General features: G+C 34.7%; 1 protein-coding gene across 1 annotated transcript in view; it reads right to left on the bottom strand.

Moving 5' to 3' along the window:
- The window catches only part of LOC112126832 (rap guanine nucleotide exchange factor 4-like), a 108,768-nt gene that overhangs the window by 26,289 nt on the left and 63,925 nt on the right, over positions 1-18,554 (bottom strand). The window contains exon 4 of the mRNA XM_024226685.1: positions 9,954-10,060. Coding sequence (XP_024082453.1) covers positions 9,954-10,060 — 107 coding nt within the window. The remainder of the gene's footprint in view (positions 1-9,953; positions 10,061-18,554) is intronic.

Here is an 18,554-nt window from a genome sequence, read left to right as displayed (position 1 = left end):
AAAGGGTTTTAAGTTTCAAAACGTTTTTAGTCCATTCATTCAAAATTTCCTTGCATTTTTCATTTTTTTATTTATTAATCTTTCCGCCTTACCATTCCATCAACCACGGTTTTTTCCTTTCCTTAACAATTTCTTCATCTTTGAAAAAAATAATTAAAAAAGCAATTGCACCACTAAAAAGGATATTAAATGTTATATGTTAAATTATCTTATTCTTTCATATTTTTAACATGAACAATTCTTTTGTTTAGTTGTTATTATTAATTTTTGATGATAAAATATCTTCATTTCGTTTTTTACTATTATTTTAAGTAAGTAATTTGTTAATTTGAATAAAAATTTTGTGCTTTATTTTTAAATTTAACAATAAAGCGACGTGAAAAGCATAAAATAACAATACATAGTAAACATAAAGTGAGAAAAAATTCAAATGGAGAAGGAACTGATTGAATTGAATTTCTTGGGATAATGTTGATAGGTCTGCTAGCAGTTGGTACTCCGGTTTCATTAATAAACGGTAACATTTTTTAAAAAAAGGTACTCTACACGATTCGAACATCAATAACAACAAACAAGAACACAGAGATTTTCGAATGACCTTTCAAAAACTGTATATTCCTTCTTTCAAATTATCTTTCCTACCTTTAGGCACATGCCATCTTAACTTTGATGATCTTAGTCGGGAAACTGTTCATATAAAACCAAAGTTACATCTACAAATCTAAAATTGATGGTTCTCCAAAGTGTCTGTAGGCACTCAAGGTTGTCGTAAAATATTCTCGCATGCAATTTCTACCCCTAACATCAGTCATTAGCTTGCACCCATTTGCCATGAACTCTGCCAGGAGGATATGGTTATGGTTATGAAAGAGAATACTTCGTTTAAAAACATGCAACCATTGTTCAACGATTAAACGATCTTGAAACAAAATATTTACAGTGAAAACGAAATTTTTCAATTATAATAATAATAGAAGAGCATAAATTTTAGCCATTTAAATATATTAATTTAATTATTTTCGATGTTAAAATGCTGAAGCAGTTTCAATTGTATTTTAGGATCAAATCAACAAGGAATTATTTATGTAAAACTTCATAAAATACGTGGTATTTATACATGTTAGATAAATAAAATATTTTAGAAGAGTTATTTGGGATTAAACATTATTTTTTAAACAAATATAATATCATGTATTACATCATCTTTTCACCCCTTTCAAGGCTCCTAGGAGTTTATAGAGAGGAACTAGCACAAACTAATTATTATGTATTCTAGTCTTGTAGACTAGATTTATAAACTCCCAGGAGGTTTGAACAGGGGAGCAGAATTAGCCCAGAAATGCATAGGCCATATTTAATTTATAAAACCGAGGAGGATGGTTGAAACAATTCAAGATTGATTTACTGTAACAAGCCTAAAATGCAGAACCCATTAACTAAGAAAGGACGAATATAATATAATATTTATGTAATTTGACAGAAGTTTTCACATAATTAAAATAAAATATTTTCGAAATAAAAAAATATATCGAACATACATTTCATGATCTAGTTTTCAAAATATCAAGATTTTTTATAAGTGAGATGGGAAGTTAGTGCCCGAGTGGATCGAAGTCACAATAGCGCAGGTGGTAGAGTAGCGGCGTATCTAGCGGAATTCGTGGGTTCGAATCCTGCTCGTGACATTGACTTTTTTATCTCAACTAAAAACCTTAATTAATAGAAAGATTTTTCATAAGTTTCATTTTTATTAACATCGCATACGAGTTTGTTGTTTAATAAAAACCTTTGCATTCTGATTTCTTGGACGAGTAACGGTTAGCTTTCATGTTCAAAGATTCTCTGGTAAACCAAAAAAATTTCACCTTAATGATACAAATAATGATAATAATACAATGACAAAGTCCACAAGGCAGAAATAATTTATCATTATTTTCAAGACAGAGTATTAAATTTGAAAAGAAAAGGGCATAATTTAGGCTGGTGAAAAGTAGATTAAAGGAGTCTTTTTGTAAAGAAACCCCCGGCAACTTTTATGTGCATACATAATTGGCAAATTGGCCCGGTATATTTCTTGCCGAACTTTTTTTATAGTAGCATATGAACATAAGAATATTATTTTTATAATAATGTCAAATCTGTTTATTATATGAAATATATTTTGTCTGCTACCTATTTTGTTACATCGTGATCACATTTGACTTTACTTTCAGGTTTTACAATAAAAGGCAAACATCCTTTGTTTTAATTCCTCCAACAAATTAGAAATGGACTTCGCCTCTTTTTTCAAGGTAATGTTTAGTTTTTAATTTATTAGAATTTAAACTCAAAGAATGGATGCCATTTACTCGCTTTTTCTTTACTCTTTTTGGCTCAATTTATCCTCCATAAGCAAAAAGTTATCTTATCAATAAGAGTTTCAAGAGTCGCGACATACATGGTGAAGTGTTTTGATCCGAAAGTTCAAAATAGATTTTATAAACAGAAAAAAACCATAAAAAAATCACCATTACATTTATGACACAGTGCCTAGTTTAAAATTCGCACAATTTACTACAATAATTGAATTTTAATAATTTGGGTTTAGATATGAAATCTATCTTTATTTATCTATTTCCTTTTATTAGGACGCGTTCGTGGATCACATCAACAATTTAGGTAGGAACGTGACCTAAATATTCAGAGGGGAAACAATTTTCATGAATGTCCGTTTGTAAAAAGCATCAATTGCCATGGGACGTAACAGGCTTCCAAAAGGATTTCATACATTTTATACTTTCCCCCGATTGTTTGACATTGTCCACATAACAAATATCAAGTTAGGACCAAGCGAAATTAATTGGCATTTGTCGTACAGCCGTAGAAATTGTTTTCCAGTTTTCTACAAGAAAATCAAACATTTCTGTCTTGTTCGGTAAGAAGAAATAAATATTAATTCATAAACGTATTTAGCAGTCATAATTGACCTATTAATTATTTAAATTAATTATCCTTTTTGTCTAAAGTCTTGATTGATATGAAAATGCCAGTGTCACGAGTGGGATTCGAACCCACGACCTTCGGCTTAATACGTCGCTCAGCTTATAACTCGGACACCAACTCTGCCGAAGTTCGTGGTTTCGAATCCCGCTCGCGTCACTAGCTTTTTTATCTCAACGAAGACCTTAAATAAAAAATGAAATTAATATAACTAAATTTAATAAAAAAACGTCAACTGGTGACATTGTGAAACATTCTTTCAAAGCTTTGGGGATTGTGGATTAATTGTGGGATTACGAATGCCAATCAAATAGGCGATTAGCAAACAAACGGTTTTTTTAAAGGGTTTTTATTCATTTCAGTCGATAGCTTAAAACTGAACACTTTCCAATAGCTTCTCGCTTTTTTTTAACAGTATCACCTAAATATTTTTTAAATAATAACTAAAGTGTTATAGATATATACAAAATTTTACTTTACACTTAATTATAACATATTATCCAAATAAATGACGTAGGGTAGGCAACCATTAAAATTATATTTATTAGGCACTTAAAAAGAGAGAGATAAGAATGTCGTGTTTTGCATATTTTTTTAATTTTGCTTCCTTCTTTACTTTATTAAAACTTTTGAGAAAGTAACGATGAACTAGATTATCGACCTGCTGGATACAAGAAGTCTTTTCAGAGGATCTTCGGAAGAGGTCAAAACAGAGAAAACTTCCTTACGGTTTTCGCCGAGCTTTCGACAGTTTTATACTGTCATCTTCAGGGCCTGTTTTATTATCATATAAACAAATATAAGATGACAGTATAAAACTGTCGAAAGCTCGGCGAAAACCGTAAGGAAGTTTTCTCTGTTTTGACCTCTTCCGAAGATCCTCTGAAAAGACTTTTGAGAAAGTTAAAATTGTACATTTAGATAAAACAAAGAAGGATTTGTATATAATGCATATAGTAATGTGTAGCGATATTTGTATTTTGTTTGAATTTGAACCTTAGGTTCAAGCATAGAAGCTTGAAAATCTGCTGTTAAAATCATCAGTATCATTCGTATATTAAGTTTCTCATTTGGTGTTAAAAATGAAATATTGAGATGTCTTAAGTATTTTACAACGAGGAGCTGTGGACCTGAGTATTTGGTTGTTTATGGTTTCTATTGGCAAACACCACACAAATCTTCGCTCATTTTCCCCATCTTTGCTAGATGATATTTAACTGGGCGTGTTTTATTTAGTATGTCTTTGAGAATCAGTATTTTTTATGGTTTAGTGAAGTACTACATGTTGTCTTTTGTTTGGATATCGAGGTTTTTGCCTTGTCTCTTTCTTGATAATTTCATGCAAAGGTATTTGTGTTCTTTTGGGAGCTTATCAGCCATTTCATTATTAAGGCAACTCAGGGTTACTCAACAGAAAGGTGCGGGCCCAATCAAGTATGATAAGGCGTCCTACTTCGTAAGTATGTATGCCATCTCATTGTCATCAATAAATTAATGCCAATGGACCCACATCAATTTCTTGTTTGGTAACCATAAATTTAAGCTGTTTATACTGTTCATAAACTTAAAGGCGAGGATTTACTTCATACGAGCTATTCTACAACATTGCTTGGCTTTCTAGCTATCTCAACTGCAATGATTTTTACTTGAAAAATAGTTGGAGCCTGACGCAAGGCTGTATAGAGTTTATAAAATAGTTGGTTTTTGTCCTAAGCCAGTAGGTCCTTCATCCTTGAACCATAGTAGCGCCTATTTTGGCTTTACGAGTGCTTCTTAAGCTTTCCTATCTCGTAGAGATTAGCGTTTGGGCTGGTTTATCAAAATCCATTGGGTTTTGTAGAATATCAGAGAACATTGCGGTTATTATTGATGTTCTTACTAGATTTAATATTACCTCATGACTTACTATGGCAATAAGTGTGATTCCCCTGTTCCTCTGCATTCTTAAGGCTTCCTTTTCACATAAATGAGGAAGAGTGGGAAATTGAGCATTGCCTCCAGTGCAGATGTTTGATTAGTGTTCATGACCCCTGTTGTGCCAAGACATTGTTTCTTATAGAACTTATCACATAACTCTTCTTTAAATAAACTTTAGGTCACCGTATGAAACTTGTCTATGTCATTATGGATCTTACCATCGCTATGAGCAGTAATGTTATACTTAGATACCAATTCTACCAAAAGTGTTTTGATGCCAACATTGCTTTGTAGATTTCATTAGGATCTGAGTGTACCAGGCACGCTTTTCGTATGATAAATTGCTTGTTTTGATATTTCAAGTACTTCACTATATAGAATTGGACACTTAATTTGCAGTAATCCATTTTTAGTGAAGAGTACATGGTTAGAGGGAAGGACTCCTAGTACCTATTTAGCGTACCACTTCTCCATTGAGTTAAATAGTACATATACGATCAAAATTGCCCCTGACTTTTATTATTTGGTCATCTGCATAACATCGCTTTGAATTGAAGCCTTATGATATCAGCGTGTTAACGACGGACACATACACTTTCATATTCATTCGACCACATATCACCACCTATACTTCAATTAATACCTACTTATTATTAATTGGTAAAGTCCTAGGTATCAATTATATCAATCGATCGACCGATTTATCCGATGTATATTTGTATATATACATACTACTCTACCTATCTCTCTCTTACGAGCTCCACCCCATCAATTGTAACATAAAAATTTTACAAATGTATACTCTCTTCAATTAATAAAAAAATATTTATTTTTATTATGTATTATTTCGAGATCGTGAGATGCGGTCTGTTGTGAGGTAGATTTTAGAAAAACATTTTCTTTATCGTACCAACGTTTCGATCTTTATTGAGATCATCTTCAGGGTTTGGGATTTACAAACATTGTTTAAATTTAACAAATACATGTAGGATGTGGAAAAAAATTAATTTATACAATGCATGAAAATATTTTTTATATTAAATCAAAGTAATTCGAAGAAACAAAAACACTTTGAGAGAGTAGAAATTCTTTGACTGAATATAAAAAATATTTTCTTGCATTGTATAAATTAACTTTTTTTCCACATTCTACATATATTTACTAAATTTAAACAGTTTAAAGTTTGTAAATCACAGGCCCTGAAGATGATCTCGATAAAGATCGAAACGTTGGCACTATAAAGAAAATGTTTTTCTAAAACCTACGTCACACTAGACCGCATCTCACGATCTCGGAATAATCATCGACTAACGGTCACTAATCACCGCACTTTATTATTAATTGCTTAACGAACGCGTCATACCGTTTTATAATTTGTTTTTCATAAACATGTTTTATAGCCGTAAAAGGGTTACTAATCTTTACTATCTCTGACACAGCCTCAATAGAAATAAACAGCCTATTTTTACCTGTTTGTTTCTGCCGTAACACGAGATCCCTTTTATTAAAATGGATCTACAACACGCAAAGAACCGTAAATTTTTATTCGAAGCATCGGTTTTAAGTTTGACTAACTATATATGGAAAAAGCGAAACATGAGCTTGGAAAAACGATTGTCATTAGGTACATATATATTTTTCCGTAAAGATTTTCCATGGAATGAAAAACGATTACGGTTTGTGAGCGTAGAATTGATGTACTGTTAAACTATAGAATAAAGCAATCATACATTAGAATTTATCTTTGGTCCTAAAATAATAAAAATAAATTAAACTGGTTGCTGGGCAATTATGATTTTGATAAAGAAACAATACTAAATGCAGAAGTGTACTGTTTCTATGGTTACGTTAAAAATCTTCATTTAAAAGTGAAATATTAATATAAAAATTTTGTGCCAAACGGAAACAATATTTTTTCACCGAATTCAACCTGACCTAACCTAATTGTGACAAAGTTATTAAACCCGGACTACAACGGAGTCTCTAAGAATCTTAAAAATTGAAAACGGATTCACACTGCTAATTTGCTGATTCAAAATGGCAACATTTCAAGACGTAGCTTTACTCGCTGCAGGAGCAGTAATCGGAGCATATGGCCTTTATAAAGTTAACAATATCGTGCCGGAAGACGAGGGAGAGCTGGAGCCGGTGAACGATGGGCAAGGAGATGGTGAAAGTCTATTCTCAAAGATAATGAGATACCAGCAATACTTGCAAATGGCCCGATACGCGTACGACGCAGCAATTTTTTACGGACCTTCTATCCGAGATTTCATTAATGGAAGTGTGCGGTAAGTTTTTGAATATTTCCATTTCAAATCGGTCATCGAGCCATTTGATTTTCAAATTTTGTCCATTTCAGGCGTGGCAACTCCCGCTAAACTCACCGAACTTGACTATGACCTCTTCCCGGATTTGACCATTTACTTTTCACGGATTTGACTATCTACAATTCACGGATGTGATGATTTTTCGTCATCTGAAAGACATTTTTTGTGCGCGATATGGACGTTTATGATTTGTGTTATAGTGACTTTTGTAAATATGGTGGTAGTTGCTAGTGTATCCTGATTATCCTTCATCCAGTACATACTGTGTTGTTGTATCAACTGCTTAAAATTGTCTGTAGTGTAAATATTGTAAATATAAACTTCATGTATATAGCAATTTTTCTATTTTTTTATTTTAAAAATTATTTACACTAGTTTAATACTAGTTAGTTAAACGTGGTTACAATGTCAATAATAAGAAATTTTAGATGTATTATTATAATATGGTATCAAAGATACAAATTATTAACATCAAATAGTTAAATAGGTACCCAGGTTTGTAAGCTACTTTATCCATCCTTACAATTGTATGTGTCCATGTTGCTTAATGCAAGTTCTGAATATGCTAATTGTATTATTAGGTTTAAGGTTTATCAATTGCATTTGGATAAACTAATTTCCTTTTGTGTGAATTTTTTGGATTCCCACGGTTCAATAATAATGATATTACATTGATAGTTATATAGTTAAATGCATATATGAATTGGATGGTCGTTTAATAGTTGGAAAACAAAGATTATTACAAATATAGAAGAGACACATATATACACAAAAAACATAATAGAGCGCACATAGAGATAAACACATAAAGTACACATATAGATGAGCAGATAAATAGAGGCAAGAGTAAGCAAACGATAATAGAAAGCGAGACAGGCGAGGGGAGGGAGAGAAAGAGAAAGAGAGAAAGAGAGAGATAGAGAGAGTGAGAGAGAGAGAGAGCGAGGGAGAGAGTGAGTGAGTGAGTGAGAGAGAGAGAGAGTGATAGAGAGATAGAGAGAGAGTGAAGAGAGAGGAACAGATAAAGATAAAGAAACAGAGAGTATGTGAGAGAAAGAGACAAAAAAAAAGAGAGAGTGAAGACAGAGAGAGGGAATGGGAGACATATCTACTAAAAGGATGAAAATTCAACTATAATGTATAAATAGGAAAAAAAGAGAGATAAAGAGGGATTCCAAAGGCAAGTTTAGGGCTTAAGGGAGGGGAGGTAGATTAATCGAAAGTAGGTAGACAGAAAACTTGAGATTCAAGAAAACAGACAAGTGTTAGTGAGTAAGAGAGAGATAGATAGATAGATAAATGGATAAACAGATAGCTAGAGAGAGAGAGAGAGAGAGAGAGAGAGAGAGAGAGAGAGAGAGGAACAGAAAACAGAAAAAGATAAAGAGACAGAGAGAGAGTATGTGAGAGAAAGAGATAAAAAAAGAGAAAGTGTAGGAAGAGAGATTGTATATATACTGTTTCTTAAAATCTCAAAATTATCTTAAAAATCTTAAAATTGGAACTCGCTATCTCAACCTCAAAACTCATAAGGTGGGGTTGAGATGGGAAATTGGTGTCGGAGTAGATCGAAGCCAAGATAGCTCAAGTGGTAGAGCAGCGGCGTATTTAGCCGGAGGTCGTGGGTTCCAATCCCGCTCATGACACTGATTTCTTTATCTCAACCAATACCGTACATAAAGATTATTATACTTAGAAACGTGTGGTGATTAGTGACCGTTAGTCAAGTCTATGATTATTCGGAAATCGTGAGATGCGATCTGGTGTGACGTAGGTTTCAGAAAAACATTTTCTTTATCGTGCCAACGTTTCCATCTTTATTGAGATCATCTTCAGGGCTCAAAGTGTTTATTTTCTGAGTAATTGTGCCTGGGGCACTCTCAACACGACACACAAGAATGGCACAATTACGCAGAAAACAAACCTTTGAGCGCTGAAGATGATCTCAATAAAGATCGAAACGTGGACAAAATAAAAAAATGTTTTCCTGAAACTATGTCACACCAGACCGCATCTCACGATTCCCGAATAATAGTACTAAGAAACTTTAAGTCTGTTTTAGTCATTCAATGAACCTATGTATCGTCTGTTTTATTTTAAAAATTTAGTTATGATAGTAAATATCCCGCTCGTGACACTGACTTTTCTATCTTAACCTTACAATACTCAAGCTTACATAAAGATTAATTAATTGAAAGATGTTATAAATTATTAAAAAAACTCTTGATTCACGATCGAAATTAGACATTGAAAACTTCTTTATTTATAAGAACTTGAACTAAAAGAAACTAAATAAAAGAACTAAATAAAACTTTTTATTTATAAGACGATGACTTATAAGATTCGATCTCTCTGGGCGTACGGTTGCGAGGTGTGTTGCTCAACCAAGGATTCCAATTCCCAACGTCTGCAATCAACCCAATCTAAAATTCTCCGTCAAATTATCAATATTCCTTTTTATGTTATAAAAAAACGAGGATGGCAAATCTTTTCCATTTCAGTTAAGAAGATTGTCAGACAAGCCGATAGATAAATAAAACAATTTTTTTTACGATTTATTTGATCAAATTTGTTATAGAAACTTGCAATTTAGTTATTGCGCATAGGGTTAATTTAATTGAGAATTTTTTAAATAAAATGAAGGCTGTCAAACTCTCAGAGATAAACCGTAAGAAATGAAATTTAAGACAATCCTTGGTCCTGTGGTGTAAGTTTTATTGGGCTCACCTCTGTAATTGGTTCGGCAGGATTGGTCTGGTCAGGGCTCAACGTCCTTTTCCCCTGCTGCACCACCGGTGGAGGCGACTGGGGTGTCTTTCCAACTCCGCCCAGCCCTGAAATTACAAAAAGACAAAGCAAATTAGCAATTAAAAATTGAACAGAGGTTCTATTTGTTCGAGGCAAAACAGTTTAAGTTAGAGCGTGGAAATTTACAACAAGACTGGAATTAAGTATATGCAGTTAAATCCATACATTAGTCATAATTTACAATTAATTAAGGTTTTTAGTTGAGATGAAAAAAGTCAATGGCACGAGAGGGATTCGAACCCACGACCTTCGGCTAGATACGCCGCTGCTCTATCACTTGAGCTATCGTGACCTCAATCCACTCGGACATCAACTCCCCATCTCAACCCCACCTTATGAGTTTTGAGGTTGAGATGGCGAGTTGATGTCCGAGTGGATCGAGGTCACGATAGCTCAAGTGGTAGAGCAGCGGCGTATTGAGCCGAAGGTCGTGGGTTCGAATCCCTCTCGTGCCATTGACTTTTTTTCATCTCAACTAAAAACCTTAATTAATTGTAAAGTGTTAATTGGTCAAGCGGACCACGAAAATAGTGAAATTAGTCATAATATGCCACAGTAAATGAATGTTTAAATTATTGATATATTTTTGTAGGTTTCATTAATAAACGATTGAAAGCTTGGATTATAAAAGTAATTAATTTCAAAATAGACCACACATCATCCTTACATCAACTACTCAGAAATTTAGAGAAAGTGAAAGGTAAAAGGTTAGTAAGTTTGAAAAAGAGTAGAACCGCTGGTACCCTAAGTACAGCAGTTCGAGATATGCTTCTCTGTAGTACAAAATATTCCAAACTGAAATGTTTGCAATTAAATTCTCTGTGCAGGATGTATTCAAGAATCGACTGGACGTCTGGATGCATTGATTCTCGGATATCCTGGATAATGAAGAATCCGAACATATCGGATTGGAAGAAATAACTGTCAAACTTGGTAAATAAAGTAGACGATTGCAAAATCAATCACAGTAACGTATGCAATCGTACAAAGTTATTAGGACTAAAGAATCGAAAGGTTTAGGAGTGAGGAACAATAAAGAACAAACGGCAATCCAGCAATGAAAAAAATTATTGTTAATAACGTTTACGGTTAGAAATGATGCCTGCTAATGACAAGATTTCGTTGATTCAAGTATCTTACGATTCAATTAATTAAGGTTTTTAGTTGAGATAAAAAAGTCAGTGTCACGAGCGGGATTCGAACCCACGACCTTCGGCTAGATACGCCGCTACTCAACCACTTGAGCTATCCTGACTTCGATCCCCTCGAGCACCAACTTCCCATCTCAACCCAACCTTTCGAATTTTTCCTCCTTTTTGCCATTTTTACGTATATTGAAACGACTTTTTGAGTCGAGCTCTGTTTTACCACATGACATGTACTGTTCTTATCTCAGCAAACAGAGATAACATTAAGCATGCAAAAAATAATAATTCAAGCAAATATCGCACGACGTCACTTTTGTATCAAATATATGACTTACAAGTAGAATTTAACTTTTCAACTGTAGAATTTAATAATTTTTCGCGGGTTCGATATAAAATTACTGTTTCTGGTTCTGTCAGATAGGTCATCATCGAAGATAAACGACCCAGAGGCGATCAGTTTTGATCAATCTCCTGTCAAAAATTTCCATTTGCGATATTTTCAATTTTGTTTTGAACTTGATTTCTTTAATATATGAACTGCTGTCAAACAACAAGAAAAAATAATGTATATCTTATTCTACAACTTCCTTATAAGAAGATTTCTTTCTAATGACTAAGAACAATAAAACTGCAGAAAAACTTTCATTATTGCAACGAAGTTTCTTAGAGAGGAGATTTTATCAAAACATAATCTCCCCTCAGCTAAATCCCATAGCACACCAATTAAACCGAGTTCATTATCTCTCCAAATGTTTAGGAAGTGGATTTTTAGCCGGTAATGCTTACTTGAAAACTTAATTATGATCATGAGCTATTTAAAACTAGTCGATCGTGGAAGCAAAAACGTAACAATTGCGGCCAAATGCGACCCCAAATTCCGTTAATTCTATAAGATTACATACTCCATTTTGCCAAGATTTATATTTTATATAACAAAGAGGATTTTGCAGGGGACATTTGTATTTTATTCAACGCGAGTGTATCTCTGTGAAAATCGAACGTCTTTCTTTTCTATTCAACGACTTTCACTTCAATGAAGGCTCAGAACGTGCTGAATTGATCAGAACGTATACGCATAGGAACGATACGGGAATACAAATTTATTGTCATCAGTTTCAACAACGCTGATAAGTTTAATAAAAAATAGATTTTATGCTAGTCACATTCAAACAGATATTTTATATTTTGTATTTTATATAATATTTAATAACTTACAAGGTCGCTTTTTTAAATAAACTGGCCACAAGAGTTCAGCTGGCCATATTAAATAAATGATTTAATATAAGTCGTTAATTTGTGGATTGCTTTACAGCCACCGAAGATCGGCGTAAAAGTGCACAGAGTGTGACCCATTGCTCCTGAGAGGATTCTATCGAATTTACGAAGGATTTGGCGATACCGAGCGACTGAGTGGACTTGTGGAAGTTAATAGATGATCGGACAGGAAGCCTGCATGTTCAGGTCATCGACATATCTCCGACATTATCTTATCAGCTCAACGTGCCAGGTTCGACCTCCAGTGAATATATGACCATATTTTTGTTTCTTTTTTCACTTTGAATGTTTTCTTTTAATGTTTATATTACATTTGTAGTTATTATTATTTAATTGACAAACATATACTCCTTGCTTTGATCTCCCTAATGGGAGACAAGTTTTACCATCAAAAAGATGGTGACTACCAAGAGACCTTACGCAGGAGGTTCGCAGTCCCTTTCACCCAATGATATAAAAAAATCGCTGCGAGAACACCTGGATAAACTAGCGTTAGATTATATGCTTCAACCCACATCAACCTCTAGTAACTATGCACATTCAGCTCTATCGAACAGACAAGGTTTCTCAACCACCACGCCGCTAACACCTACAACCGTTGAAATCAGAGAGTCTCCCTTTTCTACAAAATATCCATTCAGATTCTTTGAAAAATTTCAAGAAAATTCTGAAATCATTGCTTCCCCGAGTGTACCATTAATACTTGTGAAAAATTTGGAAGATTTTCCGTTAATGTGTAGGTAACTTGATGAGCAAATAGGATGAGGAGCAGTAACCTGCTTGAAACGTTAGACTGACACAGACTTATTCCGGCAATAATTGCTGACTCGTACAGAGGCGCAGTACAATATCTTACTGAGACAAAAGCCCAGTTTCACACGTACCAACTCAAAGAAGAGAGAGTAGCAGTAAGAAACCTGCACTATAACACTCCAATCCAAGTCATTAAGGAAGAGTTCAACGAATGGAGTTCAACATAGCCAAAGTCTCGAATGTACTGAATCAAAGGGAGGAAATGACGGGGCAGATAAAGTGCCATTACCCTTATTTTTCGTGGATGTCGAACACACATCTTTTGCCCACCAAATATGTAACATGACTTCAATTTTCCACACAAGAGTGAAGGTAAAAAGCCACATCTTCGGGAGCAGATAGTCCAGTGGTTCCACTGACAACAATATGGACACAGACAGAGAGCGTGTAGGCATGCCGCCGGACTTAAGAAGAGATCTCGAACACGGTTGCGAGTTTCAGAGCATCTGTTCCGCTTTTTAGGGGAAATTTTTTTTTTTATTGTTATAGTATGTCATGTGTTGTGTGTCTATATGTTTTGTCTGAGTGCATGTATTTATTAGCGTAAATGGCGATTGGTGAGGGTGAAATATAACGTCATCATCACCCCTCGAACGATGATAGCGTAAGAGTGTGTGTTCGGGGTCGATGGCGGAATATTTATAAAAGTACTCCATCGACCCCAATCTAGATTAGTTTGAGTATAGGGGCGGTGGAGGAATATCAAGCACTCCACCGACCAAACGGAATGAGTGTATTGTATGGATGTATTTATTTGTATGAATGTAGTGTTTTAAAGGGTAAATAGAATATAAACTTGGGGCTGAAATGACCTAGATGTCGGAAGCCCCAGTCGAAAAAATAATGGACACAGTATTGCTAACACCTTCAGAGTTTTGTCAAGTGAGGTGGTATGCACAAGTCGAAAGAGCCTTAACTGCCCAGCAGTCTGCGCTCTCTGAAAACATAATCATCCAGCAAATATAACATGAATAGCAGATTGGTATAAACAATGGAAAATGAAGATAAATTAAAGCAAGTGCGTCCATGTCACATTTACACTACCCGTTAGTTACCTTGGGTTCCACCTATACTCACCTTTATCAGCGAATCAGCATGTACGACTAATACGACTTGGTGGTATTACAAGATGGAAACAAACGCTAAAATTTATAGGACTACATTCCAGGCTATTGGCGAAAAACAAACATATAATGTGCAAAACGCTACTACAACCGAACGGTATAGAACTGTGTGGCAGGTGGCACCGCAAGGCCTTCCAATATCTGACGTTTCCATTCCTATCAGTCTAAAATCCTCAGATCTCTTACAAACGCTCCGTATTTTGTCTTGCAATACTACCCTCTACAACGACCTTAAATCCCACTCATCCCAAACGTAATTCCTCAAAAATTTGCCAAGTTCGACAATAATCACCCCAATAATCTCGCCAAGGCTTGTCCAACAGACCCCATCCCTACAAACCAATAAGGCCTCTCAGGAAAAATGGCCCCGCGACCTCCTTTCTGAGTAGTAGACACTGAAGTGAAATGTGAGAATAATATTATTTGCTCTTCACAATGTAAATATGTAAATAACTGTAAGTATGTCTATGTTCATCAAATTACATATTGTAATCATGAATTGCTGACTATAATACAATATTAAAAAATATGTAACTATCATCCATTGATGACCTTAATTATTTGTGAAATATAAACTATTATTATTCCAAAACAAATTAAAAATGTAAAAATAAAAGAGGCAAATAAACAGTTTTGATGATGTTTCTATGGTAACGTTTGAATTGTCATTTAAAGGTGAAACAGTGTTTAAAAATTGTGCTTACTTAAAACTCTATTTTTTCTTGCGCTTAAACTTGAATTGCGAGAATCTTGACAAAATATCATCAGTATTATACCCCGGATAGGACGGAGCGAATAAGACTATTAGAAAATTAAACAGAACAAAGATTAATAATTTGCCGTATTAAAATGCCGTTTATGCACAGCATGGCCTTACTTGCCACTGGAGCAGCCATCGGAGCCTACGGGATTTACAGAATAAAAAGCTTCGTGGACGAAACTGCCGAAGAAATGGAGGCGATGCAATTCGGAGACGAAGAAAGCTTCTTCCAGAAGCTGATGAGGTATCAGAGATACGTGCAAATAGCCCAGTCCGCCTATGACGCAGCGATTTTGTATGGCATCCCGTTATACGATTACCTGCGGTACGTTTCTTAAAGTTACTCATTTTATATCAGTCTAATATTACTCTTTAATTTTTTCTCATTTCAGGGGTGGCAACTCCATCTAACTCAACCTAACATGACCACAATTTCTTCCCGGATGTGACTATATACTTTTCATGGATTTGACTATTTTTACTTCACGGAGTTGACTCTTCTTCAACAGGAAGATTTTTTTTTTGTGCGCGATATGGACGTTTATTATTTGTGTTATAGTGACTTTTGTAAATACTGTGATCGTTTTGGGATTACCCTCCTTGTACATACCATGCTGTAGTTCAACTTTTTACCATTGTATATAATGTAAATATATGTAAATATATACTAGTGTAAATAGCAATTTTGCTGTTTTGTTTTTATTTTACCAACTATTTGTGGGCCCATTTATATCACAGGTTTTTTTGACGAATGTGTTTTATCATTTAAGTTTTCCACAAGGAATCTCCTAACATTAAGGTAAAAAAAGTTGTATTTGTTAAAATTGGTTAAAATGTTCAGGTTCAAAATTTGTAGTTTTTAATCAAATATTTTAAAGTATTAATCTCGTTCTACTATGCAATCATATCCTTCTGTACTCTCACATTAAGGGGTTTCCAGTTCACATTTCCAAAAATTGCATGTACTGTTCTTTTCTTTTTTCTCTTTGTATATAGAAAGTTAATTATTGGACTTTCATCCCAAAGAATGTTAATTATTGCTTGTTAAATAGGTTTGTATATTTATGTAAGTTACGATTACATAAATGCAACCATATTCACATTAATATTGATTGAGATCCAATACCCAAATAGCAATTACATACCTAGTTATGAAAGGTCTAGTTTCCAGGAATCGTTTATAAATTCAAACATTTCACACCAACTCTTTATTACTTTATTCCGGAATCATATTTTATTAAGTAGCCTTATTTACTACTTGCCCAATGCAAGCCGGCGCCCCACATGGGAAGAGTCTTGGCCCTATCCTGTATAGATTTACACTGCTTACTTTTCTGTACATCCAATTACCAGGATGATATGACAGTTTTTTTCTAAACTGGAATCGATGTAGGCAACCTTCAACATCCGAGAACGCCTTGAGTTTATCAAAGACTGGTACAAAAATGAAAGACAAGATTGAATGAGGAAAAATGTATGTAATGTACATATACATTGAAAAAACAGGCTTGCTCTTGACTGAACGTAAACAATATGGAACTTTCGGCTTCCATTCAAAACAAATATTTTCGACTAATACACAGACATGGAATCCTGACAAGTCTTCAGATATTACAACTTAGTAGAAGATTTAGACAACTCCGAAGTCTTTTTGAACTGATATCTGTTTTAATTATGTATATCCTATTATAAATTTTTCTTTATTGTTGCTTAGTCCCACAGACATTTGTGCGAACACTCTGGACAAATGGAGCGGCACTGAGTAGTTCCGCGAAGCCTTCCGACATCCAGCTCATATACCCTTCCAGTCAAAAGTCCTCAGACAAATTGTCTAAGCTGTAGTTTCAACCACAACATAAAACCATCCCACGTACTCAAGTATAAACTAATATCTTATTCCTAAAGATCACAAACCTCCAAAACACATATCCTACAGACCCAACTTCCATGATCCAGCAAAGTTCATCCATTTTCTACGCCCTGGAGGACAAAGAATATTTTTGGGCGGGTTTCTGGGTGTGGCCTTGTCCTGAAATTCTGAATAAGTGACTGGTGCTTCATTCGACAACGAGTACTCATACATCAACCCAATAAAATTTGAATCCCACAAGGGAGCATTCTTTGACCCTTCCTGTATACCATTTACATAGCTGTCTTTCCTGCTCATGCAAACACCAATGCAGCGCAATTCTGCCTTCAACCCCGAATCCTTTTCAAGCAGCCTCCAACATTTAAGAACACCTTGACCTTATCTAAGATTGGTGCAAAAAGTGAAAAAATGTACACAGTGTACATTTATATTGCAATGCCATCCACTGTGCATCAACAGCAAGAACTACCGACTTCCACTCGAGTCAAATATTTAGGACTATACTAGACAGCAGGCTGACGTGGAAACCCCACTTAATACTTAAGAGCAAAAACATAACAGAAAACTTCGAATAAAAGAATTATAAATAATAACTACGAAGACTTTTAAGGCCGAAATCTGTTTTGGCCGTCCAAACTCAACTAACTTTACACAAAATATAACTATTGTACATACAAAAGGGTGTGGAAATGTGGTATGCCGCCAAGCCAGCTAATATCCAGCACATCCAATCCTTTACAATCAAAAGTCCTTTAGTACGCCACTGTGACATCATTTTCCACGACTTCAACAATCCTTTTGTCCACGACCTGATCCGATCCCCATTCTAATTTTGCACTTCTCAATCCATACTAATCTCACAGCCGACGCTCTCTCTAAACTTAAACGAAGATGGTCTCGCGGGATCATACCACACATTGTTTCAAACAGAGGTTCAAGGGCACTAGAGGACGACAATGTAGTCGAGGCCATTAAGACCGAGAATTGTTGCATCACGATGCCGGACTTCATATGATCCTACTATGATGCTCGTTAGCTCGCTGAAGTTAGGCTAAGTTCGTAAATACTTCGTAGTTGACGATTCCAACAGGATGTAAAGCGCACAATAGTTCCAGCCACTACAAGCATTAGCGTGTTTCCCTACAATAAGAAAAAACACGATATAATGGAAGATTAGATGGCAATAATGGAAAACTATATAAATCCAACTGTCACGACAGTAACAAATTCCTTTTAAGAACTTCATCGTTTCTAGTTTTGATGAATTATTCTTCATTCTTCTTTCTTCTTAGTTAAGTCTACATCAAAACAGTGGGAAGGATTTTTACTATCATAACTAAATTTTTAATATAGAACAGACGATACATAGGTTCATTGAATGACTAAAACGGACTTAAAGTTTCTTAGTACTATTATTCGGAAATCATGAGATGGGGTCTGGTGTGACATAGGTTTCAGAAAAACATTTTCTTTATCATGTCAACGTTTTATTGAAATCATCTTCAGGGCTCAAAGTGTTTGTTTTCTGCG

Source organism: Cimex lectularius, unplaced genomic scaffold, assembly GCF_000648675.2.
Source record: "Cimex lectularius strain Harlan isolate CLEC.00 unplaced genomic scaffold, Clec_2.1 scaffold4, whole genome shotgun sequence".
In the NCBI taxonomy this organism is placed as follows: Eukaryota; Metazoa; Arthropoda; class Insecta; order Hemiptera; family Cimicidae; genus Cimex; species Cimex lectularius.
This window is presented reverse-complemented; position numbering and strand designations above follow the sequence as displayed.